At 34.1% G+C, this 26,995-nt stretch overlaps 1 protein-coding gene across 6 annotated transcripts; it reads right to left on the bottom strand.

Annotated features, from left to right (window-relative positions):
* Positions 1 to 464: 464 nt before the first annotated feature.
* On the bottom strand, positions 465 to 26,938 carry Rab3-GEF (Rab3 GDP-GTP exchange factor). 6 transcript variants are annotated; one of them, XM_011311017.1, is made up of 20 exons: positions 26,731 to 26,938; positions 25,974 to 26,185; positions 25,284 to 25,452; positions 24,603 to 24,768; positions 24,186 to 24,521; positions 23,125 to 23,425; positions 21,425 to 22,568; positions 19,702 to 19,946; positions 16,454 to 17,065; positions 15,510 to 16,094; positions 14,319 to 14,523; positions 14,092 to 14,237; positions 13,021 to 13,294; positions 12,590 to 12,936; positions 12,237 to 12,509; positions 10,852 to 11,028; positions 4,362 to 4,370; positions 2,334 to 2,406; positions 2,199 to 2,245; positions 465 to 1,393 (listed from the first exon to the last, which is right to left on the bottom strand). In XM_011311017.1, the coding sequence occupies exons 2-20, from the start codon at positions 26,067 to 26,069 to the stop codon at positions 1,235 to 1,237; spliced, it is 5,364 nt and encodes a 1,787-aa protein (XP_011309319.1). In that variant the 5' UTR covers positions 26,070 to 26,185; positions 26,731 to 26,938; the 3' UTR covers positions 465 to 1,234. The 6 variants fall into 6 exon arrangements, with proteins under 6 accessions (XP_011309319.1, XP_011309315.1, XP_011309318.1 ...); XM_011311013.1 differs by having other exon boundaries at positions 14,092 to 14,523; XM_011311016.1 differs by having other exon boundaries at positions 14,092 to 14,523; positions 24,186 to 24,512.
* Positions 26,939 to 26,995: the final 57 nt, after the last annotated feature.

Here is a 26,995-nt window from a genome sequence, read left to right as displayed (position 1 = left end):
GCTAAATGCGAGCCCAGTGTTCTGAAAGTTGTGAGTTCGATTCTCCGTTGAATCGAATTTTTGACAGGCACCGATGAGCGGCAGGCTGCTAATAGTGCAACCGCCTGTACTGACATGGTTTTTTCTGTGGTTTCCCATGTCACTCCTATGTTTTATAGGAGAGTGAATACGGTACAGTGTAGGATCCACAGCTGCATGTATAGGGTGAGATAGAGCCAATTAGCCAGACCAGGGCAGAAATAGCCCGATTTTATTTATTAAAAAAAAAAATATCGCATGGGATCAAATCATTCTGAATCTCACTGAAAGCTTACAGAGACTGCACATCGTTCACTCGAACCTCTGAAATACGGACAAATTGAATCGGTGCAGAACAATAGCAAAAAATATATTCAATACTATATTCAACACTTCAAAATATATTCAACACCTATTATCATTTACTCTCATCGGATTGGCAGAAACTTCAGTTTTATTTTTTTTTGTGATAATACATAATAAGTAACAACAAATATTTACACTAATAAATTATCGACATTTCTAAAGATTTACTTTGTTGTCATATGTATAAAGTATCACGGAAATAGAATCCATTATTTTCGTATAATCTAATTTACAACTGCAGTAATCTATCGCTAAATCTATCTGCTGATATTGTACAGATAATGCAAATGCCCTATGGAGATTTGACAGTAATTTCAATAATTATGCCAGTTATTGCAAAAGGATTTTTCATATCCAACGATTTTTATGATTATGTACATATATCCACAATCATAGATTTCATATAATACTGCGAAGACTCACCGGTAGCCTCCGATGCCTACGACTGCCTCAGAATCGTCGAGCACATAATTTATAAGTGAAATTATTGTTTCATCATTTAATAGGCACTCGCCCTTCTGTCAGATATTACATCTCAAAATATCATTTCCACAGAGCGAACTTCAACATAAATTTTATCAATACTTTAGAACCATGAATAACTTCGTGTTAGAATCTTTTCCGCTTGCATTATTTACTTAGGTTATTACATTGGAGACGTGTCCCTTCAAACAATAATGTACGCATTAAATTCTGCACAAATGTATCTCGCGCTTTTCAAATGAAATAAAAAATTTTTGACAACGTGGCTCTGCACATTCATGTTAAATGCCATCAGAGAGGCAAGTGAAGTACATGAAATAGTTATAGAGAACTTAAATATATATATGATAAAATTTTCATATCGTTGTCAGCGATGATTATCAGATTGCGATGCTGCTGTCTCCTGTGTCAAGATACGCGTAGAATTCGAGAGCGATTCTTGATCTTTCTGGACTATTTTACGTTGCTTCAATCCAGTCGCCAGATATGAAAACACGCAGATTACCGCATAGCAAATCTCTTGAGACTATACAAATCAAAACCAATCGTAGGATAATTAGATTCTTAATGAGCGAGGATATTCCGTGGGATGAGGTAATTATGAAAGTCGAGGATATCAGAGATGAAAATAAAATAAAATAATCGAAATATGAAGGCACGAGGCAGATCGACACAGAGTCTAGCTTTCTCATTGCTAATTATTTTTAGAATAATCCGATATGAGTATTATTGTACCCATATTTTAACGCGCTCTCGAGCCGCATACACACAAAAACACTAATATAACACTTTACACGATCTTATGCAAATTTCATGCACATTTTTCGGTACAATCACTCTATGCGAGAAGTTAGAATAATTACGCATAGAATATGCATAAAACCATCTGATATTATACTGTTAAATTGCCTGATATAATATGCACTGCTAAGACATATTTAACCCATAGTGAAATATTGATAAATGAATTTCAAATAAATGAACTGAATCCCTGAAAAAATGCTCAGGATCAGTGCAATTTTATTGCTTTATGTTTGTACTCAGCTAATGAAAAAGTATGCACTATTATTTATGATTCCCGTATTAACTCATCAAAACTTATACATATGAAAGCTTTTTTCTGTATTGCTAAGATGTATTGTTTATTTTTACATTTTGTTTATACATAAAATCTGCATAAGATTGTGTAAAGTAGTCTTAGCGTTTTCTGTGTGTACTTAATTTTTTTATAATTTGCATAATTGCGATATAAAAAATAGAGAATAGAAGTGAATAGATAAGAATAGAGTGTGAGATCTGCATATTTGATTCGTGAATAATAAATTACTCACCATCGGAGATATATATTTGCGTTGAATAATCTGTCGATTTTTTGGATCTGTAAAAGGGAAAAATAATTTATAATTATTATGTCCTATAATTTTCAATAAAATAAAATAAAATGAAAAATGAATTATTAAACTTACTGTATTGCTCCAACACGAAAACACCCCCCTCCTGGGCGAAGCACTTGCGGATGTGATCAATTCTTACAAAGAACTGCAAATCAATCGATATTGAATTAATAAATACGTTTAAATGCCGACAAAAAACATCACATGCGTTTTCATATTCACTTTGTCGTTCAATAAAATCCTCTCAATTCATGAACCACCAACTGATGAATATTTCTACGTGAAATAATGAATTTTTTAATAGTGCCATTGAAATTTTCAATTTCGACTCGAAAGTCAAGAGATTTTTTCTCAATTCACTTCTCAGTTTCTCTTCAATAAATTTGTTTTTCTATGAGTTCATCAGCAATTTTAGATAAACTATTGGAAACACAAATAATTAGAGGTGAAGTGTGCATCATCATTACAATACTACTAATTACTCATGCATGGGAAATCAGCGTAGCATGCACATTTCTGTTCACAAACGCAATTGCTTGATGTGAATTGTAGGAAAAACAGTTAGCGTATTAATTTGAAAAAAAAAATAAATAAATGTTCTTCACCAAAGGATAAGGTGAGGCAGTGACAGGCAACTCTGGAGATGGCCTAAACTTATCAGAACGTAATTAATTAATAGCTTTGAATTCTTGGTGCCATGTGTGCAACGGAATGTGTGTTTTTCTCGATAAACGAGCGGTGAAGAATAGTCAGCTAGTTAATAACTATCCTCGATGCAAACGAAAGATTTTTCTCTCCTGTCAATATCTCAATATTTCTTTGATTATTCAGTTGAATCTGGATTTTTTTCTAGTCATTATTTTACATGCTACTTCTATTGGAATTCGTGGAGTGTATTAGTGTAATATAGGAACATCGAAAAAACATAGTGTTATGGTGCCATGGACCAACCCATTGTTTCAATCCATTGCTTTCTAATTAGGGCCTCTATGCAGGCTAGTAGCGCACTTATTTAATATATTATATATTTTTTTTCATTAATTTTACATTAAAAATTGAATGAATCATAAAGCGGCGAAATATAAAGAGAAAATATTCAGCATTATTTTGTTAATTTACCAGTCTCAAAAATATATTTTTGAGTAAGAGTTTTTTATTTTTAAATAAGGGTTGTCAATTAAGAAGTGATGGTTAAAAGATCGATTGTTTGAGACTCGATACTCGATTTTTAAATGGATTTTCGCGGGTCCATCTTTTTTATCCTCATGGTTATTTTTAGTTATGTATTTTTTATATCGACTGTTACAAATTGCTATTCTTATTTATCAGAGTGAAAGGAAAATGGAAAATGGATTTTTTTTGTCGAGGAAAAAATCTTATTATCATCCGGTCTCTTGGTCTATTTCGCCACTGCATGAATCATCCCTTTAGTTTCTGTATTTTCCCCGAAGAATAGCAAATACGAAAACATACAGAAGGGATTTGAGTTTTCGATGTCAAACCTCTAAATTCAATTTAGCAAATAACTTAATGTAAATGAAAATCGAACAAAAAAACTAGCACAACTACAAATTTTTTTGATGGATCCTTTTGTTTTCTATGGAGATTGTGCAAATTTTGATAATCGCCAATATCATGCAGCTACTTTTCTATTTGCCAGTGAATTCCTTAATTTGCACTGCCTCCAGAAAAAATTTATGTGAAAATTCACTTAATAATGAATAATAATCGATGACCTAGTTAAAAAATTTTGACTTGAATTGGTTCAATCGATTTCATCTCATTTCAATATTAGAATTATTTAAAAACATTTAATCACAACTAACACCAATTTTAGTGGTAAACAGTCAAGTAGGAGAGAGCATTTCTATTTGTAGAATGTAATGCTATGTAATTCTGAAAAAGGGTATGTAGTCAAATACTCTTAGCACGGCTATATAAAAAAAAACTAATATAGATAATATAAAATGATAAATAAGCATTTATGGATAAATTTTTTAAATGGTAAAAATAATAATGATAAATAACGGCCAACACTGAGTTATAAAATTAATGGATATATTGAATTGTAACAATGAGTCACTTGATTATTTTCAATACCTCAAAATCCTGTTTGTCCAGCGAGGGCAATGTCGTGAGACAGGACAAAAACAGAAAGAGTAGAGTAAGAAATGAATAAATTTTTTTTCCTTTTTTTTGCCTATATAAAAATTATTGTCTGATATACACCGCTACTTATAGTTGTTTCAACTTTCAATGTTATTAATAATATTCAACAAATGACTATTCAAGGACCATCTCAAAAGTTCCCGAAAGAAGTAGAAAAAAGTCTATTTTTGCATTGTTTACATAAAAGAACAATAATATTTTCATATGATTATTAAATGGGCATAGAAAAAAATCTAATCAATTGCTACAGAAAGAATAACATCAATTATTTAAATAGACTTTTCCTAGCGAATTGGAATACCAGACGTAAAAGATTTGCTCTTTTTCATTATCAATCCAAATAGTTATGTAATATTTAATAGGCATTCAACATCCAATACGAAAAAATATATATATATATAATCTTGATCGGATAACGAGTAAAAATTGATAGTATAATTTTTCAGAAACAGCAATCGATGTGGAGTTTATCTCTGATTTAATCCTCTAATCGACCAAAAAATAACGGGAATATAAAACAGAGAAAGAAAAGATGGGCGGTTCAACCAAATATGAAAATCTGACGTGGAAAGTTCTCACAAGTTTTGTCACTGGAATTGGAGAGTTCGCCGTTTTATCTCAAAATTCATTTTTCTTCAGAAAATTTGAGACATTTCGGATAAAAATTATGTTCCTACATTTTCTGCTTCTGTGACATTTAAGAATAATCAAGCGAGAAATGTGTAATCAAGAAAATGAAATGCAGCCAATATTATGCAAATTTTTTCATTCATCGATGAAATTATTTTACAATGATGTGCAAAATTTGACATAGCCTGAGAGCAGGGTAACAGCAGAAAAAAATCGTATAGTTGCTGCCCCTACATGAGATTACATGGGCGATTGATAACTGTTAAGGCTCGGATGGATTATCTAGAAAAGATAATTTACTCCGAAATTCAGATTCCTAATTACTTTGGCAATTAATCATTTTTTAAAATAATTGTTAGCTAGCGTTCCAGCGGTTGTCAACAACTAGGCCGCTAGCTAACATTTATCGGAAAAAACGATTAATTGACAGAGTAATTAGAAGTCCCAATTTTGGAGTAAATTATCTTTTCCAGACAGTCCATCCGGGCCTTAAATTCTCTCTACTTCCCGCCAGTCCGACCAGTCGGCAAGGTAGGAAAAATACTGAGTTAATTGTCCACCTGCTATCTAGGCTATCTGAAATTTTGGAAATCATTCCTTAATGAATCCATCATTTTCTTACTCCCTCTATCTCGCTCGATCATCCTTCAATTCAATTTTCCTACACGGAGAGAAAAATACCGGAAAAATTACGGAATTTTCACGTATTCGTGGGGTGACCTTGCTTTTCGGAAAAAGTACTGGAGGTACCGTAAAATTGTCCTGAAAGTTTCGTAAAAATTCCTGCTCGATACGAAAAATTTTACGGAATTTACAGTATTTTTCCCTTAAAACCAAGGTCACGCCAGGAATACGTGAAAGTTCCGTAATTTTTCCGGTATTTTTCTTTCTGTGTAGGATTTCAATAGTTCCCATCAATCTCATCCAAATTAGTCCTTTCAATCTTTAATATTTCATTCGAATATTGAATTATGCTCTTAGAAATTTATAATCCTCTTGAAGAACAGTTTGAACATAGCTTGGATTAAAATTATCAAAAACTTCGCAAAGATGATTAATCACGAGATCTACTGCGCACTCCGTGCGCCGAATTTGAATTTTGACTTCGGATTCGAGTTGACCAATAGGGAATCAGCCTTACGAGTTTCGACTCAGGCGAACTTCATTTACCTATCCTGCTTTCATGATAAGGAAATGGTAAAAAGTATTTTTCACCGTTGGAAAAATTCCCTCCGGGATTCTGAGCAGGAAATCATCAGAAAACTTGTCAAGAAAAACAATGGAATATTTCACGTAATCACCAAGCGATAATGATTTTTGATGAATTTCCATAGAAATATAAGGAAAAAATTAAAACGTTCAGTTTTTGGGTCTGTCCTAATTTTTCTGGAAACTGTAAAATCCAACAGAGATTTCACAAATCATTATGTTCAAGAATTTTTATGTAACAGTTCATAAATTTTATAAATTTCTTTGGGTAAGTTTTATTGGAGTTTTCTGTCCGTGAATTGTAATGCATGAAGGCTCACAGAATTCAATGGTAAGAATAAAAAATCTTTAGTCAGAGATGACTATTCTTGTGGGATCCACTCAAAGAATTAAAATTTGGAGAGAAGAAAAATCCCACTTTCGGGATTCAAATCTGGTTCTCTGAATTATTTCACAAACACGGTTCTCGCCACAAATGAAAAAACAAATGTTCGAAAAAAATTGATAATTTTTGAAATTTTTATATTTATATTCATCGTTTCTTAAGGTTGTTGTATCGCGATAGTCTCTGCAAAAAGTTTATCCGCTGTAAAACGAGCGTTTAGACCACAATCTTTTGACGGTATATAGTCGCACTTGATTGATTGCATTGTGCATGGATGGCTAAAGCATAATTATATATTTTCCATATTAACTATTTTCAATTATATAAATTTATGGTTTTTCGATAATTATATCGTGTAAACCAACTGGTCAATTGATTTGATTTTTTTCTGTATTCCCTCCTACTATATATATTCCATTTTTTTTTAATTTGGAAAACTGTCAAGCCGTTGATATTATAAAATTTCTAATCGGTGAAACTCTGTTTAAACACGCGTTAAATCATTTGATTTTCAAAAATGTCAACTACAAACGGAATGGGCTATTTTTTTAAACTATTTACTAGAAAATTTATACCGAAAACTGTCGAACTGAAATTTTACGATACAACAACCTTAAGGGTGTCAGGGATATACAGCCAAAGTCAACGTTTTTTTTTATTTTTCTGAGAAACTTAATTATGGAATTGACATGAATTATTATTTAATGATTCACGAAGTTTCAAGGTTGTGCAACCGTTCTTCTCCGTTTTTTCTCAATTTTTAAGAGTAATCAAAAAATTGAAGAGAAAATGCATGAAAATGATCATACCACCATAAAACTTCGTAAGCCATTAGATAACATTATATTATATTACGACAAAACGGCAAAATGTTATACTTTTTTACATCAATACCGTCGATAATTTGCCAAGAAATTTTGAAAACTTAAATTTTGGCTATTGGTGAGTGGAACGCCCTTAAGGTTGTTGTCGCGTAGAATTTTTTTCCGACAGTTTTCGTTAAAAATTTTATGGTGAATAGTTTGAAAAATTAGCAACAAAATGAGCCTTTTTCGTTTGCAATTGACCGTTTTGAACTTGAGATATAAATTTTTGAAATTCGAGTGATTTAACACGTGTTTAAATGGAGTTTTGCCGATTAGAATTTTTTAAAAATCAACGGCTCGACAGTTTCAGAAATAAAAAAAACGTGGAATATACATCGTGGGAGGAAATACAGAAAAAAAATCAAATCGATTGACCGTTTGGTTTACGGAATATAATTATCGGAAATTCATAAATTTATATAATTGAAAATAGTTAATATGGAAAATATATAGTTATGCTTTAGCTATCCATGCACAATGCAATCAATCAAGTGAGACTATATATCGCTAAAAGATTGTGTTCTAAACTGGCCCGTTTTACAGCGGATAAACTTTTTACAGAGACTGTCGCGCGACAACAACCTTAATAATAAATCAATCGTAACTTTGAATTGAAAATTAACCCAATTAAGATTTAGTATTAAATTTGCTGCATATTTAAAAAATTAAAATAATCAAACTAAACAATTGTGGTTCCGAAATTTTTATTCAAATTTATTCTTTTATTTTCAATAATTTAAAAACGTAAATTTTGGCTATTTGTGAGTGGAACATCCTCAATAATAAATTCAATCCTAACTTTGAATTGAAAATTAATCCAATTAAGATCTAGTATTGAATTTGCTCCATATTGAAAAATTTAAAATAGTCAAACTAAACAATTGCGGTTTCGAAATTTTTATTAAAATTTATTCTCTTATTTTCAATAATTAAAAAATTATTGAAAATAGGAGAATTTCCATATTATAAAAACAACTCAAAATGACGACTGAATTTACTACGATGAAAAAAGTAGTAAGGTTAAAAAATTTCTAAAATTAATGGATTTATTTCGAACTTTTAGAATTTTTTTTTGTTAAATTATTTTTTATCTCTAAAATTTTTGAATAAGCATTTGACGGTTTGCAAAAGTTGAACATTTCAGTACGAAATGGTCATAATAATATTACCAAAAAATCTTATTTATTACATAATGACCAATGACTGATCTTCAAAACTCGACAGATCTCTCCGTTCATGCAATTGAAAAAAAAAACAATTTAAAAAACAGTTGGAAAATTTGAAGCCGGATTTCCATACGATCATTGGTGGAACAGCCCATATCATAGATATGTCATAGTATTATTTGGTTACAGATAAAAGAGAGACTGCTGCTGCACATCGAGCTCCATGCAAGAAAAACATTTAGAAATAGTTTTAAAGGGTTATAAATTAATCGTTTAATGAAAAGTAAATATTAATCAATTGAAGAATTTTATTCACTGTTCCATTTTGATTTCTGACTTCAATGTTCAGGAAGAACCAAGAGTAATTTTTTTTTAAGTAAATAACTTTTATAGGATGCTTCGTGACAGAAAGAGAGATAAAAGTCAGTGAAAATGGAATTCTTGAATGTCTTTTATAAGTTGTCAGCAATTTATAATCAATTTTAATTATGAATGGGTCTCTCTTTAAATTTCAAAGGAGGGCTTTAAGTTGTCTTGAATGGTCCTTGCGAAAGAATAGAAATAAAATACAACGAGAATGGTAAATGAGTAAAATGAAGCAATGGAACTAACAAGAAATTATTAGAATAAATAAAAGACCAATCCTGAACTTACAGAGAATATCCGTCTGTAACAGTGTAACCAAATCAATCCGGAAGAGGTCAAGTTAAAAAATTTTCGAAACACAAGTTGTGGAGGTTCAAGGGTAACCACTCTTTCAATTGCAAAAAATATTTTGTGTTATGACAACTTTCTATTTCATTTCAATAGATTATTCATTCCCTCGAATGTGAGTTATTTTCCGTGTCAGAATTACCGCGACATAATTCGTCATACAATAATTTCCTTCCTATGATTTGGCCCTTAAAAAATTCTTTACTAAATTTTTCTTAAAAATTTGAAATTACGAAAATTCAGCTGATTGCCGAGATAATTGATTACTGCCACATTATTGATTATCGATGAATTCAAATGTTTATATTTCGCTTTAGTAATTATCGTTATACTATTTGAGTAATTAATTAAATGAGGATTTGATTATTATTATCATTATTATGTTTGGTAAGTGTCTACTTCAGGTCCACCAAACCATTCTGGATGTTTTTTATTTGATTGGATGAGTTTCCGTTACCTAATTAAGGATCTGGTCACTTTTTTATCCGGAAACAATTAGTATAGGAGATATGACATTTAATACACCGCTCTTTGCGTTATCCAGGGCCACGGCGAGGACGTGGCGGTGTGTCGGCCCCAAAGACACCACATGTTAGCACATTTATAGACAATGGACACACAGAAAGATGGATTTCATCAAATAGTCCTGAGCATTTCACTAAAACTCTGAATGCACCTCTCACTACCATCTACCATCGCTGACTGAACACAACGAGTGATTTATCCGCCGCTACCCTTCTGTAGAAATTCAAAATATTGAATTTAATATCATTGACTCGTCACGTCAACAGCGATAGCAGGGGGAAGGGGGGTTTTAAGGAATTTCAGGGACACCAGAGTTTACTTCAGGATTATTTTTCGATGTATTGACCTCCTTGTTGTTTTTCACTCTCTTCTTTCGTCTTGTTAATGGGAACTGAGAGGATAAGAATGGATTTTTTATCAGAGAAAATTGATATTTCAATGATTTTTTTTGGTGGACCTAAACCATACATTTACCAAGTCTTCTTTGAAACAATACAACATGTGTTTTGAATATTTTATTACTATCTGCTTCCTTCAATATACATTTGCTCGCACTGTTTCTGAAGGAACACTTGGTATAAAAATAATTCCTGAACTTTCAGTGTGATTGATTCTATTTTTAAGGAATATTCTCTAGATGCTTTTTTATTATAATTATCTTCTAATAGTTGACCCATCTTTTGCAGCTTTTCGTGTTATTCAGTCGTCTATTACCTTCTATAACCTTTGATAGTTAAGTTGATCAGTTACGCATAATAGTTTTCCTCGCTTTCATCGTTTCTGTTAATAGTCCAACTAATATACGAGTAGGATAAAAGAATTGATTTATAAGAACAAAAAAAGAACTGAAAGTAAAAAAACGGGAAAAATATAGGCAGAAAATCAGTGAAGATTAATGTGAAGTATGCATGAAGAACGTCTCGTACCTTGCTATTAGCAAAAAGTAGACCTACACCTTCAAGACAAACTTGAAGAAGTCCACCCTCGCCAGTTCGCATGTCTTGAACAGGAAATTCATCACCAAGCTCGCCATTAAGATTTGCCCGACCTCTGGCTGCCGCTTTTTCTATTGCATCTTTTATACAATAATAGAGATCTTTGCACTGCAGAAATAAAAAAAAGATTCATTAAATTTTAACAACTCACTGCAACAATTCCCAAACGTGGTAAACAATTGCGCCTAATTCATCAATGAACACTCGATAACTATTTTATTTTTAACTACTGGGAAAAGATATTCCCATATTTTTTAGCCGATATGGATCTTACAATGAAATTAAGTATTTTTCAGGAGATAGGATTAGCTAGGAGCTTAGATAGGATACGTCATTGAATATAATATAATAATATATAATATATACTCGAAGGTATGAATTTTTAAACAGTTGCAGTGGCGCACATTCGTCAAGAATTAGTGCTTCGCTGAAAATTAATCATAATATAATTGAATTGAAGGATTACCTCATTTTTCTGCCATTTTAATTCTTAAAAAGGCGGCCCATAAAATGGCGGAAAGCGTCAGGTAACTCCTCAATTCTTCTGTTATCCTATTATACAACTCCCATTTTATTTAACTTTTAACAGGATCACGAAAGAATTAACGAGGTGTCCGATTTTTTACGCCATTTAGATTCTTAGTAAGGCGACCACTCTGTTTTAAGCCAAATCGAGCATTGGTAAAAAATCAACTCGTACTGGTTGAGATTGAAACAGATAAAAAATCCCTTGCTCTTTTAATCTAGGGGATATTAATAAATATGTAATAAACATAGGATCTACATCTTCCAATTCAGTTTCATATTCCATTATTTCGGCCATGGTTCTCATGTAATTTAAATTAACGATTACCTAAAGTTCATTTATCCGTCTAAATTATTTATTTCCAAGTTTTCCGAGTTTTCTTGATCCGAAGACTTAACGATAAGTGCAAATGTGCAAAGCACTTTAAAGCCCAGATGGACTGTCTGGAAAAGATAATTTACTCCAAAATTGGGACTTCTAATTACTCCGTCAATTAATCGTTTTTTCCGATAGTTGTTAGCTAGCGGCCTAGTTGGTGACAACCGCTAGAACGCTAGCTAACAATTATTGAAAAAAACGATTAATTGCCAAAGTAATTAGGAATCCGAATTTCGGAGTAAATTATCTTTTCTAGATAATTCATCCGAGCCTTAAAGAAGATAAATATCCACTAATTTATTCCACATTTATTTATTATAATAAATAAACCCCAATTGGTCCGAACCAAACGAGTCTCTTGCGGATTTGCGATTTAACTTTGAGGATTTAATCATTCTGTTTTGGTACTCACTTTTTTGGCATAATAATTATGCAACTCCAGTTGATCTCCATTCCTCTTGGACAGACACAGTACTTTCTTCTTGGGACTGCAGGTCATGTTGACTAAACGCTCGTACCACCAACGCTCGACAATTACACCGTTTACCGATCTCAAAACAAGTCCGTCATGCCGTACTTCGAGAAAACGGAGTTCGCCGTCGGCATCCGTACCGGCATGGACGGTAAACGATTGCCTGTGCATTTGTCGAGACGTCAGTGGCTTCAGATCAATGTCATTTCCATGCTAAAATCCAGAATTAATTATAATTTTCTTGTGATACTTAACAATAACAGATAAATACACAAACAAAAAATCCTCCTTACCAAATTATCAATTTGATCAAGTAGTTGATTCAACTCTTGACTGTAAATTAATCCGATATGACTTTTTCCAAGTAATCTTCGAATTTTTCTCTTCACTTCGAGTTTATTAACATTCAGCATCACCAAAATAGCTGTTAAATTATGGAGCAGAGTGCAGAGTAGTCTGTCCTCATCGTGTTCAAGTCTTCGTCGCTCGCTATCACTCAAACATTTGTACTTCTCCATCATCTCGCCTGGTCCTTGATCCATTCCCATCATATCACGTTCCTGAGACACAGCATCTAAGAATGCATCCTCCCAAAATTGCATTTGGTCCCATAATCGAGAGCGTTCTTTTCCCAATAAACCTTTCAAATAAATCATTTGAGGGGATGATTAATAATATTTTACTTCAAATACAATATCTTCTTTTTTAATAAATTTAAAATTACCTTCAAACAAATATGTCCTGGCTGCCTCAGGACTTGGAGTATTTGCTGTTGTCACTAAATTACCTCCGTGGTACCTGAAGCCCGTGCTGAGTGATGATTTACTGGACCATATGCTTCCTGAACGCTTGTCACGACTATTACCATCCACTTCGCTGTCAGATACAGCACTCCGAATTGATGATTGATTGGCTGGTCTAAATGCTGGATGATTCAATATACTAATTCTCTCTGATGATTGAGAATCACTCGAGAGTGCTGATGAACTTTTATTCCCCTGTGAATTACGGAATTTCAAATCAATGCACCTGTCCCGATAATTACCTATTTCCATAGAAATTCCGGAAAATGATTCTTCAGTGGTTACCAGTGCTTCAAAATTATCGCATATTTTTGGATAGCTTCGTTGCCTAAACACAATTCTATCAATTTTCTTCTTCTGCCATAATTGTTACACGCGTTCCTAGCTGGAGAAGTTTCGGGGCAATATCCGATTAATTTTGACGCACGAGTGGTATATGTCGGATTCTTCTTCCACTCGGATTTCGGCTGAGCACAGTGCAGTGAATAGCTTCCGGATACATCACAATCATACAGAAGATCGATTTGAGAAAAATTTTAGAGGAGGCAAGTGACACTCAAAGAGCTCATAGAGCTTTGCTTATTAATGTCTCGGCTTCTAGTGATTTCCGAGAGTATTGGACATCTCACACAGTATATTCAACATATCTTTTTTTGTCTTGAGACCGTTTTTTAAATTCAAGCTTGTATCAGTAGTTCTCGGTTTGTCATTGGGACGTTTAATTTAATGAAGGGCAGATTATAAATAATTGAGAAAAACCAGAGGACTGACTTTTTGAGCTGTCACTGGTACAACGAAATTATTTATAAATTTTTGAAATGAAACTGTTCGACGGCCACGAATCCTGCGCTCTGATTGGCGGAAATCCGAGTTGAAATAATTATTCATAATGGTGAAGTGTAAAAAGAAAGACTTTTGATGTTCTCTCATCGGGTTAATTATTCGGTGGTGTAATGATTAAAACTATTTTGCTCAAGTCATTTGATACTCACTTCGGAATCGAACGATGCTAATTTACTTAGTAACTTGCCCTTCTTCGAAAACATATCGAGGAATAAATCCGTAGTCGATTGATTATTGTCAGAGTTTGCCGGTGCCGACGAAGCATGAGAAATTTCGAGACGCACTTGCGAAGGATCTTGGGATGATAATTTTCTTGTTACTTCACCGTATTCTGATTGCTTTGATGGTGGATGAGATCTTAAACTATCATGACTACCGTATGAAGTTGTTTGAAGCATAAGCGGTCCTTCAAATACTCCCTCCGACAGATCTTTACTCCAATAGTGGGTGTGAGCAATTTCCATCAGTTGGAAAACCGAGGCCATACCACCGAGACCAAAATTATTGTAGGTGTAAGCGAGACCGTGGGCAACTGCTTGAAGGCACATGAACATTCCTTTGTAGATTCCTCGAGAAATACACTGAAACATTAAATAATTATAATTAGGAGAGACCCCGCTACATGAGTCACCAGATAAAACGAAATGAAAGGGTTAAATGGGACGAATCAGGAGATTCAATGGGAGATGAGTTGAAAAAATCGATAGTAAAAATTTTACCACTATTCAGCATCTCAGTTTTTCCAGACTTTTTTTATGCTTGACTGATAAAAAAATGTTAAATTCCTATATAAGAAATCTTATGATCAGGTGGCGTATTTTTTGAGAATAATGAAAAATTAAAAATAGTAAGAAAAATACAGGATTAAGAGGAAAAATAAATTTTAGACTGTCTCCGATATTTTTTAGCAAAAAAAATAACAGGGAATGAGTTAAAAACGTTTCTTTGCCAGTGTCCCATTTTACCTGGCTTCCGCCTATATTTCACTATTACACTAACTAAAAAAAATAGTTTCTGACAAGTGTAATTTCAATATATAACTCTCGAAGTCGTCAGAAAATCGATTTCTCCATTTTTCAAGAAGATTTCTGTTGGATTTCGGGGTTTTCCCCCGAGTTCAAAATTCACTCTTCTAGTTCTTATATTTCCGGATTTAATAAATATTTGTTTCTTTATTGCTGTGAGACATTTCCTCAATGCTATAACAAAAAAAAGGGAAAGTCCCAGGGGACTGGCGGGTCGCCAGAAAATATAGCATTTGTCCGTTACATCATGATTAACTCTTTCATAAAGTTTTATCCCGCTACACTAATTTTTGTAACTTTTCACTAAAATTTAATAAAAAATCAATAAATTTTGGTGAAAAGTTATAAAAATTGGTGTATCGGGATGAAACTGTGTGAAAGGATAAATGATGATGTAAAGGACAAACGCTATATTTTCATATCCCAATCCGATCGATAGTTTTCAATAAATCTCAGAAAAACGGGAAGAATAACAAAATACCGGCAGAACATTCTTAATCAAATCTATAATCTAGAAGACAAAAATTAATGATATAACTTACCACGTCATCGATATGATCATCAGGACTGATTCGCCGATTCAATCCTTTGTTCAATTTAGTAACAACGAGATCCCGATAGCTCTCATCCTCCATAAGTTTCTTCAACCGATTGAGCTTGAAAAATCCCACCCCCTCACCTGCCAAAACCTGATGTACCACATCCGTTAAAAATGCCTGATTGTCACTATTAGTATTCGTTCTCTCCGTATTCTGAATTCTCTGTAAATCTTCTCTACTATCTCTACTTGCAGAGTGCTTTATAGAAGATGTTTTCTCCACGCTTCCAGTTTTTCCTCTTCGGAATGGTCCAAAAGCCGATGGCTTATTTTTGCCTTTCTGCCCCTGACCCAAAAGACCAGAATTTTTATTCGCTCCTTTATTGCCGAATAAACCACTGAACATATCGCTGGTTTGTGCTGCTATGCCGTTTATATCACTGCTGACGTTGCTGAAGAAGTCTCGACCGATGTCCCGTTTTGCTCGGGTTTCTGGAGCTACCAATTGAGAATTGTTGACATCTCTTCGCTGTTGAATGCTCGGAGAGGGAGGAGTGTGTGGTGGAGATTGCTGAGAGTCTCCCAAGCTCTGTACCAAAAAAAACAGTCTTAGAATTATTCTTAGAATTTTATTATTGAACGTGAACTGAAGAGAATATATCCAAAAACTTGGTCGCAAAATCTTTGTCGAAAAAAAATTAAATATAGTAAAAATAATTTTTTTTAATCTCCCACTAAAATGACTTTCGAATTTTAAACTTCATTCTGAAAAATCTATCTTTAAAAATATTGTCGGCAAAAACCCGTTTGTTTTTGTTCTGTTTTTTTGTGGTTACTCATTTTTGATAAAGGTATTTCAACTCTAGCTTGTTCTCGACTTAGTCTTGAAGAAGTTTTTGCAATCCATTGTGTTTAGCGCAAGTTTTTGACAAATGGCGGCATAATTACCTTCAATAAACCTTTCTTGGTAGCAACTTCCTTAGCGCTTTTCGTCAAATCTCCAATAGTACTCTTGCCAACATAGGTCAAGTCATCTAGAGTATTCTTACTAACACCAGCAGCAGTTTTTCCAGCTTCCATTGCACTTTTCGATGCCTCCTGCACTGATTTGGTGGCACCATCAACCGCTTTCTTTGTCTGCTGAGTCAAATGCTCGAAAGCTGCAAAAGGGCTGTCCTCACCAGCCTCGGTGATCTTCTCTTTTGCATGATGCTTAAATTTATCCATGTGAGCTAAAAATCCATCCTGACTACTTTGTCTCGTAGTTTCCCTGACTAGATCCTTAGCTTGATGAGCGATCTGCTCAAAGAGAGAGCCTTGAGAGCCCTGTCTAAGAACTCCATTACCACTTCCTGAATTTCCACTATTTTGCCGTTGGGGAATTGGCGGTTGTGGAGGAATGTCCGGTGGCATTCCTGTCAAGCTTCTCCGAGGAGATGTGTTTTCACTGACCTGACGACTTAATACAGGTCCAATTGGGCTGCTGAAGCTCGAGGTCTTACTCGTTACATTTCCGGTGCTCGGTTGCCTCTCCAAGCTCGGAATTATCGACACTGGCTGCTGTTGAGAGAACATTCAAAAAGAATATGAGGATTTATGTGGAAGTTTTGATTGTAGAAGGAGAGAGCTTCCTATTTGTTTTCATGACATTTAGTGTTTGATAGAGTTCAGTGATATCAGGAAAAGCCAGGAGTAGAAGCGACAGATAACGAGGTTTTTATGGGTGTCTTCATTGCTAACAATGAACAAGAGGCAAATGGCGAGTTGACAGAATGGGTCGAGTGTATCGTAAACGGTATCTGGACTATTCAGCGAATACCGATACGTCAGATGCCACTTTACCTAATTATATTTCCGCTAAATGTCAATTTCCTAAAATCATTTCACTTAACTCTCAATTTAGTAGCGAAGTGGTAAACTAGAATAAGTGCATTATTTTCGAGTCCAGTTTTTAGCCAATATCTCGCAATTGAAGGAACATTTTCAACAAGGCGAATTTTTAGCATACACTTTTTTAAAGAAAAAGATGAGAGCTAGAAAAAAAATGTATATGAAAATACGTTTAATTGTTAATTAGTTGAAAAATAGTTGTGTTGCTTCGAAATAGTGTCTTCTGCTGTGTGTCTAGTGTTGTTTTATTAATTTGTTTTTCTTATTTTCTCATTGATTTTGGGTGATATCCACGCGATCAGAACATTGGACGAATCATGAATTTAGCGAAATGATTTTGAGGCGAATTGAGATTTAGGGGAAACGATTTCAATCAAATCGCACCGTTAGGCGAATTATCATTATTAAAAGTTGCATTTGGCGAATTGGTATTGGGAGAATTTCACCTAATCCTTCCTAAACGTCTCGGTGATTATACAATTATTTCTAGGATCAATGGTTAGACGCAGTGATTGAAAAGCTTTTTTTAGCAGATCGATCTTCTCTCTCAAAGTTATCGCTTAAAATTCACGAGATCTACTGCGCACTCCGTGCGCCGAATTCGAATTTCTACTTCGGATTCGAATTGACCAATAAGGAATCAGTCTTACGAGTTTCGACTCAGGCGAACTTCATTTACGTATCTCTGCTTTCATGATAAGGATTATTAACTTTTCGTTACTCGTGCTTTTCTCCAGTCTCATTCACTCTAGAGAGATTTCTATTCAATCTGTATTAGAGGGAGTAACAAAAAGCTAATGAAACGTGAAGTTTGAGTTGAATGAACTCCAACACTTAAGGTAATTTTGCAGTTAATCAACAGTTTTATCAGTATCATGAAGAGCGATTTTTTATGAATATAATTGTTCTGCTTGAAAAAGAAAATTGTTCATTGCCGTCTAAAGTTAATGACTGTCGAAATAAATGCATAATTCATCGAATTTTAATGGTTTCCTATACTATCCTATATTCTATTGAATGTCTAGAAGTAATTAGTTAGTGAGAAGAATACAAAGTTTTGTGTAGAACTATCTGGTGCTGGAAACTACCAATGCGCGATGATCCCGACTCTATCCTACCTAGTGCTCGGTGAATTTATCCCACGATAATTCATCACAAGAAATCTTATCCTCTCATTACTCCATCCCGTTTTGTTCTCTCTTTAAAGACCGGTTGGATTATCTGGAAAAGATAATTTACTTCAAAGTTGGGATTCCTAATTACTCTGGCAATTAATCGTTTTTTTTTTCAATAATTGTTAGCTAGTGTTCTAGCGGTTGTCAACGACTAGAACGCTAGCTAACAATTATCGGAGAAAACAATTAATTGGCGGAGTAATTAGGCATCCCAATTTTGGAGTAAATTATCTTTCCGAGATACTCCATCCGGCCCTTAATTTTATTTCATAATCTTTTTTCATTCTTATTTTTGAGTTGTTTGTTGAGTATTTTGGGATTACCGCTGTGTCATTATGGATTGGTTTGATTATTCATTTTTCAGAAATGAAATCGATTATTGAATTCAGACGTCTGCAGAAACCCCACGCTCTAACTTCTTGTGAAATTTGCGCTGAAAATGTTACCTTTTGAATTATACTGTACACTGTCGACATTCATGTACGATCATCCTTCGATTGAATCGTTATTTTTCCTTTTTACATCAGAATCCACGAACGAACGCGGCTTTAATTTACAAACTATCTAATTAACATTTATTTAACAATATTGATATTCGAATTGTGACGTTTTCAAGTTCAAATGTTACTATTTGTTCTTCGTACTTGCGTTACGTTATTTTACGCTATTGGTTTTACTCTTCAAGTTTGAAGAATTTTCATTGAACATGTTCAATAAATTATTGTCTGAATTTCCCTTAATTTATTTTTTCTGCGATGATTTTTCCTGGGATAAATTTGCCGGAATCGATTTACCTAGCTCTATCCTACCTGAATGACCGACATCATCCAAGTCGTACGTCATGTTGCTAATATTTTTTGCTGTAAGTATACTTAATAGACTTCATTGGAATTTTCATAGAAACCTTTTGCTCGCTGTATTGTGAGTTTTCCATGCAATGGAAAATAAATGCTAAAGTTTCCAATAAAAATCTAATGAAATCTATTGAGCAGTGTCTGAATAACTGAAATACATTCGAATGCCAATTGATCAATGAGATGATTCCTTGAGAATCGATGATTCTAATGATATTTTACACAAAGAAATTTAGTAAATAACATAGACGTCCAAACACTGCTTGTATTATCTTACGTGCTTCGGGAGTTGAAATTGTTCTTGGCTCTTTGGTATCAATTCTAACTCAGAATCCCGATTAAAACTTGGACTACTCAAATCACTGTGACTCGACGATGTACTCGGTGGACTGTCTGCACGTGCCTGTACGTCCTCCTCAATTCCTGGGTACTGCAGTGTATCTGGTGGATTGTACACGTTTTTCGGATCCACTGACAAAGACATCACTTGTGGTTGTGCGGTTTGCGATTGACAGTTGTAGCCTACAAGTAAAATATTCATCTTGAAATTCCTTTATTAATTCGATAATGAGTGTATAATTGTGTATTACTACTCCGAAGAATTACTAACGAGTCATTTTCTACATAATTGGTGCTACAAGAAATTAGCATTTGTCCGGGAAAAAAGTTGAAGGTGTTATCATAGCTAATTACCATTTAATTACAAGTGAAGAAAACAACATTGCGAATGGAAGTCGAAACTATAACTGAGAAGAATTAAAGCTTATAACACCACGAGAGGTTTGAAATTATCGGAATATTTACCAATAGATGCGTTGCAAACAAATGAGTGCATTAAGTTTTCCAGGTTAAAAAATCTTTCTGGAAAACTTAATAAACTCATTTGTGTGCAGGGAACCTTGAGGTAAATATTTCCGTAAATTTCAAAGCTCGAGTGGTATTCGGGAGATTATTTTTCCCGCCAAATTTCAGTCAGTAGAATTGCACCATGAGACGAACTTTATATTCAAAAATGAGGAAAGCTATTTGAGAAACACAAGATATTTTAATTCATATTCAGATTAGATCCTTGAAGATTTCCCTTCACTTCCTTATCTATCTTTGATAGAGAAGAATCACCAAATTTATTCATTTTTCAAGAAATACTCGATAAATAACACAATTGAATTCAATCTGTCGATTCCAATCAGTGGTTAACCCAATCCACTAGTTTTTTGTTTTATATTGACGAGATCTACTGCGCACTCCGTGCGCCGAATTCGAATTTCGACTTCGGATTCGAGTTGACCAATAAGGAATCAGTTTTACGAGTTTCGACTCAGGCGAACTTCGTTTACGTATCTCTGCTTTCATGATGAGGATAGGTAAGTGACAAAATTATCGAAAAATTATCAGTATAATACCGAGTAACCTCGTCAAATGGTGCAATTCTATTAGCTGAAATTTGGCGGGAAAAAATAATCACTAAAATTCGTTCTGATGAGTGATAAAAATGATAAATTTTTAAAATAGGAAAAAAGTGAAATTTCCTTTCCAAAGTTATCTGAATTTCCAAGCAAGTAAATTAGAATTGAATTTTAATTCAAAACAGTCGATAAATTTCCGTTTATCTTTGAAAATCAATCCTAATTCAAATTGAAAATTTAAATGAATAAAAAAAATGCAGGTTCATCATGAAAACTTAACGTCAAATACAATTTTAAATATATTGCAATTTTGCAATTTTTTTTAAATGCAATTTTAAATATATTGAAAATCCGCGGAAATTATTGCCTCAATTTTCCACATTGTCACTATTCTACGAGGGATCACTCGATTGAGAGATTGTTCACTTGGTGGAGTATTGATTGATGATTGATCGATGACTAATTTTGGTGGACCAACGATCGACTATCATCAAATGAACACTTGGATGAATCGGGTTGCTATCGAGTCGCTCTCGAGTTATTTGTTAAAGATTTATGGTGGAAAAATATTTTGAATTGTTAAATGGTACGTACTTGGTGATAAATCCGACGACACCATCTCAGAGACAAAATCACTGAGGGAGGAATAACTTGAGCTGGTGCTCTCTGCGCCCTCAGAGTCCGAGCCACTCTCGTCGGTCGGCTGATTCTCCATTTCCTCAATGTTCTTCAAAGCGCTGACCAGCGAGCTGCAGGTCTCCCAGACCGAGAATTGAATGGGCTCTAAAGAAGCGGCATACCACTTGGGTTTATCTCCAATTTGTGCCGGATCAAATACCCCAGTCTGAACCCTCAAGAACGCCACATTATTGGGAGTGAGTGACCACTCAGCCAAAAACTCCACAGCCTGAGTTCGCGCAAATTTATCAAGGAATTCACTGGTTCTAGGTCTCGATCTGAGGAACGAGTTTATTTGAAAAGCAACTACAGGTCTTGGGTAGAGCCTTAAAATCCTGGTGTGCTCTGTAAAATTAGCGAGTAGATTCTGGGAGTTGAAGAAACGAACCATTGCAACTCTAGTTGCTACGTCCACAGAATCGACATCATTGCCGTAGATGAATGGATTGAAGGGAGGTTGAGGTGCTTTTTGGATAGGTGGTGTGAAGTTTCTACTAGGTGAAGAGGCTCCAGAGGCTCCTGGTGAACTAATTGGGCTGTGGCCTACACCGATGTCCATGCTGGCTCGATGTTTCGTAGAAGAGACAACGCTGAGGGTTGAGTGATGGGACGAAGTGCTCTCTCGGCGTGATGGAGATGGAAGACCTGGTTGGGGGGATATGGAGGATCTTTGTGAGCCTGGAGCACTTAGAATCATGTTGGAACCAGCCTGATCCATCAGCTGCATTGCTTGTCTCAAATGATTCTTCAGTATTGATCCCTCAGGTTCAGGTAGCGCTGGGAGGTGCTCACAGGGACCTGTAGGTGCTGTTATTTTATTGCTGTCGAGATCTACTAGCCAAATGTCATCAGGTAGCTCAAAGTTCTTCTTGTACAAGAGGAATGATGCCGGGATTCCGATTACAAAGGGTGTTGGAGCCAGCAGAAGCTGTTCTGCGCAGTTCATACATGTTGGGAGTAATGGGATTGCTGGGAACATGTACTCCAAGGGATAGATCATCGTCACGAATGCCATCACTGACATTGAGAGTGCGTTGTAGTCACGTGATTGCATTACTATCTGCAATTTTAAAATCGATAAGTTATGAACGCACCGTGGGGCTTCAATTTCTGGGTGTGGCTGTAGCTTTAGTTTGCCATCTTTCCATTCACCATTGGTCATTTAAAAATCTATTGTTTTTGTTTTTTTTTCTGATTTGCGATGAACAATTTTATAGGATTACTATTGTGTCATGATAATGATAATAATTATTTTGTAATTACTTCATTGAATTTATAGTATTAAGCCACAATTTCCATTCTTCTTTCAGAAATGTTAGATCTAGCGATTGCTAGATACTTTTGATAACTTTTACTGAATTAATAAATGAATGCTTCCTAATTAAACAGTAGGAATTACAAAAATTCAATTATGAAAAATTAATTTGAGATGAATAAAGTGAATGAATAATTAGCAAATGACCGACGAGTGATAGCAAGTAAAATGATCTATCTTTTCCAAAGATCACTAATTACCAAGACAATTAAATATTCCTTTGTAATGGAATATTTAATTAGATGAACGAGCTACCGGGAGTTTAATTGATAACGGATTGGCATAATCAATGGTTAATTACCTTGTACTCGAGGAGTATCAGGGTCAGGACTTTGAGACAAATATCCACGCCGAGAAGCTCAAGGGGGAGATGGAGAGGGAAATCGACGAGGGAGAAACGGACGTGATCTGGAAGAGCGAAACAAAGAGGGGGTTGAATCTGGGGCGAGACGATCTCCATTTCGAGACGAGTTTTTTCGGGTACGGGGACAGGAGCACTCAGCAGCCGGAGAATCCAGGTCTCTATTTCACGGACGTCATGAAGCACCAGAGATGAGGCGCCCTCGAAACATTGATTTGCCAAGACACTCCATACACTGTCTCTATGAATAACAAAGTATGAGTTTTTTAATAATTTTTAGTGAATATTCAGGCGTAATAATGTAATGATTTTTTAATATTTCAATATTTTTTCAAAATACTATTTTCAAATTTATATCTATATTTTCAAATTTTAAAGCATTGCTATTGAAATATTTAAAAAATAATATCATAAAAAATGGAAAACCTTCATAAGCTGGGGTAATATCAATGGAAAGAGGAAGGGGAATTAAAATTAATGATCAAGGGGTGAAAATGTACAAATCCATCAATCGGTTGGCGAATAATCTGCAAAAAGATTGTAATGAAACCGGATACATACGGACATATTCATCCACGGATATACACACATACGAACGCGATCTAACAATCGCATTTTCAGTTCTCTTCCTTTTTTTATTTTAATTTACGATATTGACGTTAAAAAATCCACCGGTTTTCCGTTTTGTCATTATTTAATGCGAATATTTTCCTTTTTTTTCTAAACTTCAAAAAAAATCACAAAACTAGAAAAAAAAGCACTAAATAATCAGTACCACCAATGATTAGCCAAAAATTTGTTTTCAAAACGTGAATTTCAACTAAAAAATTTTTGAATATCCTTACTAAAAAAATCTGGAGCTTTGACAGCTGAAATTCTCAGAGACAACGATTTTTTAAAGAACGATTCGATGAATAATCCAGTAGAAGAAATAAATGAGAAAGAGCAAGATGACAGCAATTGACAGTTAAACGAATGAATACCAGATTGATAGAATTTACCTATTGGCTTGTCTCGAGGCCCCAACTTTCTGCGGTGACATGTTGTCATTGCAGGCATCGATGATCCTCTTCAATATGAATAAGCACTCTCGAAATCTCGAAAAGAATGGATGATGCGAGATGATACAGAGAGAAGTCAACGAGTGATTCCTGATCTTTTGTCTTCTTCTTGATGCTCTTGGTGAGGGTGAATGGCTACCACCACTCTCACTGTCTCCACTAGGAGCTGTTATACCCAGACGAGGTGGTCTTGTTGTCATAGGTGTATCTGAGTCCCTCCTGCTAGGATATTCTCTGTCGGAATCACTTGGCCCGATAACACTGCTCCTATAGTCGCTGGAATCATAAAATCGATAAAGCGCTCAGGGCCAATAAAAAAATGGGGAATACGTGAAATTAATTGGAACACAAGGTCACCTCGAGAACGCTGAATCTGAACTCTTTTCCATGCTTTTTCTCCAACTCTCTTTACGCAATTTTGGATCATTCTTGTCTTTTCGGATTCTCATTCCTGGGCTGATTGAGCTTGTTATTCTTTCCACTGGACGATAGAAGTTTACACATGTTCCGTAACGAGTTTTGCCTATTTTCCGAAAATATATAAAAAGTAACAGTTTGATTGTTTAAACTAGACACATAAAAAATAATGTACACTCTATATTGTATGTTATACTTTATAAGCTACTTAATATGTCCTGAGGGCGTCATTTTCCCCTGTTTTTCAATGTTTTTATAGTAGCTCTAAGGGGCGTAGGGTATACATTTGGAAATAAAAATAAGAAACATAAAGTTTTGAGAGAATTAAAGTATTGAATGTTGTATTTTGATGATGAATAATTTTTTAATGACTGAAAATGTCATAAGAGTGCAATAATTCTCTTACATTTTTTCTGAACTTCGAAATTCATAAAATTTTATAAATAAATACTGGAATATTATTGCACGTTGAAAATTTAGACATCATGAAATAATTATAAAATGCAAAATTGTAGGTTTGTTTGGGCCAATCTGATTAACAATTCGTCAAAAAGATTTTCTAGTCTCTTTAATTTTTTTTTATTACTCTGAAAGGTGCAATGAGATCTGTATTATTTTTACCTGAATCCTTATCAGTGAGGGTGAAGGTGAATGACGTAGCTTCTCTCAAAGCTGTACGTTTTGGGCCAACACTGGTGCATCCTTCCGGTTGACAAAAGTACACCATGTCCAGAGGCAAAGGAAAATCCTTATGATCCTCCAGTGGATAACGGCGCAATAATTCCGGCACCTGGCATCACCCGCAATCATCATTAGCCCAAATTTTATCAATAGCAAATAAACTGCATTGAGGGACTATTAAATTAAAAAATAATTGGTTTCAATTGAATAAATCTGTTCAATATTACTCATTGAAATGTTCTAGTTCAACTGTAAGATTTCTTCTTTACAAGAATTCATATTTGAAATGAGTATTCGTCAAAATATGAGAAAAATATTTTTCAACTTCTTGATATAGTTATAAAAAAATAATATAATAGAATTAAATAATTCGATTTTCTGTTCTTTAAATTTTATATAACAATGTCATTAAGAGCATAACTATTTGTTTTTACACCATATTTGTTAAGAAATAGAAAATTGAAGCGAATCTATCAAAAGATTAGATGAATTAAATAATTATTTACTCCAAAAATATTTTTAATTATTTGTTATCTAATTTAATGAAAAATAAGAATTTTTGGGGGGAAACAAATGGATTTGCTACATTTTACAAAATTTTTATCTTAGTGTGAACAAAAGCTAATGTACCTGAACAGGTTGCCTGGAACCTGGACATGACCTTGCCCCGACAATGGCCATGTAATCCATCAGTCGTGGACACAAAGATTTCTTCTGCTCGTCCATTTTTTAATTTTAACGTATAGATTTTTAATACCAGTCACCGAATTTTATTTTTTTGCAACATTGATTCGGTAGAATCGATTGAATAAACGTCACTTTGTTGTTGCATCATCAATTATCTGCAATAAATTATAAATTTCCTTCAATTTTTGTTAACTCGAAAAAATTTAATGAATTACATCAAATGATAATAATAATAATTATTATAAAAAACAATATATTTTTACATTATTCTGAGAATATTTTTCAACTATAAAAACGTTTTCTCTGACTTTTTCAAAAAATTTTTATCCTAACGACATTTTACCAAGAGAAACACCGAAGAGATTGTTCGTAATTTTCAAGTAATTCTCCTTTTTCAAAATTATTCTGCCAACATTCGCGAGATAATTTGTTCACTCAATTAAACTACAATAACAATTTAATATAAAAATGGATTTTTCGTTGTGTTTGAGGATAAATTTTCGTTAAATCCCGCAATTTTCACGCGATAATTGTCTTGTATGATCGCACCCACAGCAAGACTAACTACTGACATACCATTTAATACCCACAGCCCCACCACCAACTGTTCGACTAATTAATTCCTCCTAAAATGTCAATCACCGACTGACAGGAAGAGAGAAAAAAAAATGGTATAAACTGATAAGAACATTATAAAAACCTTGAGAAACCTGGGAGTCCTTGAGAACGTGTCATAAATGTCAAAGCCCTTCTACTCCTTTAAAAGCTCTTGATGATTTGAAGAATAAATGAATTTTTAGAAATTAATTACGTCCGCACTATCGGAAAAATAATGAAAAACTGACTGAAATAATGAAATACTGTCGATGACTTTCCAACGAAACGATCAATAAATGTGCCAGGACATCATTGAGTCAAATAGTTCATACTGAGCCGATGAAAAGCTTCAATACTAGTTGGGGGTC

Source organism: Fopius arisanus, unplaced genomic scaffold, assembly GCF_000806365.1.
Source record: "Fopius arisanus strain USDA-PBARC FA_bdor unplaced genomic scaffold, ASM80636v1 scaffold00081, whole genome shotgun sequence".
NCBI lineage: Eukaryota > Metazoa > Arthropoda > Insecta > Hymenoptera > Braconidae > Fopius > Fopius arisanus.
This window is presented reverse-complemented; position numbering and strand designations above follow the sequence as displayed.

Coding starts and splice junctions, on each gene's coding strand:
- Rab3-GEF (XM_011311013.1), bottom strand. CDS start 26,069: ATGGACGAGCAGAAGAAATCTTTGTGTCCACGACTGATGGATTACATG. Junction 23,426..24,185: donor GCCTCGAGACAAGCCAATAG/GTAAATTCTATC, acceptor TGTTATTCATAG/AGACAGTGTATGGAGTGTCT. Junction 11,029..12,236: donor ATAATTATTATGCCAAAAAA/GTGAGTACCAAA, acceptor TTATTTCTGCAG/TGCAAAGATCTCTATTATTG.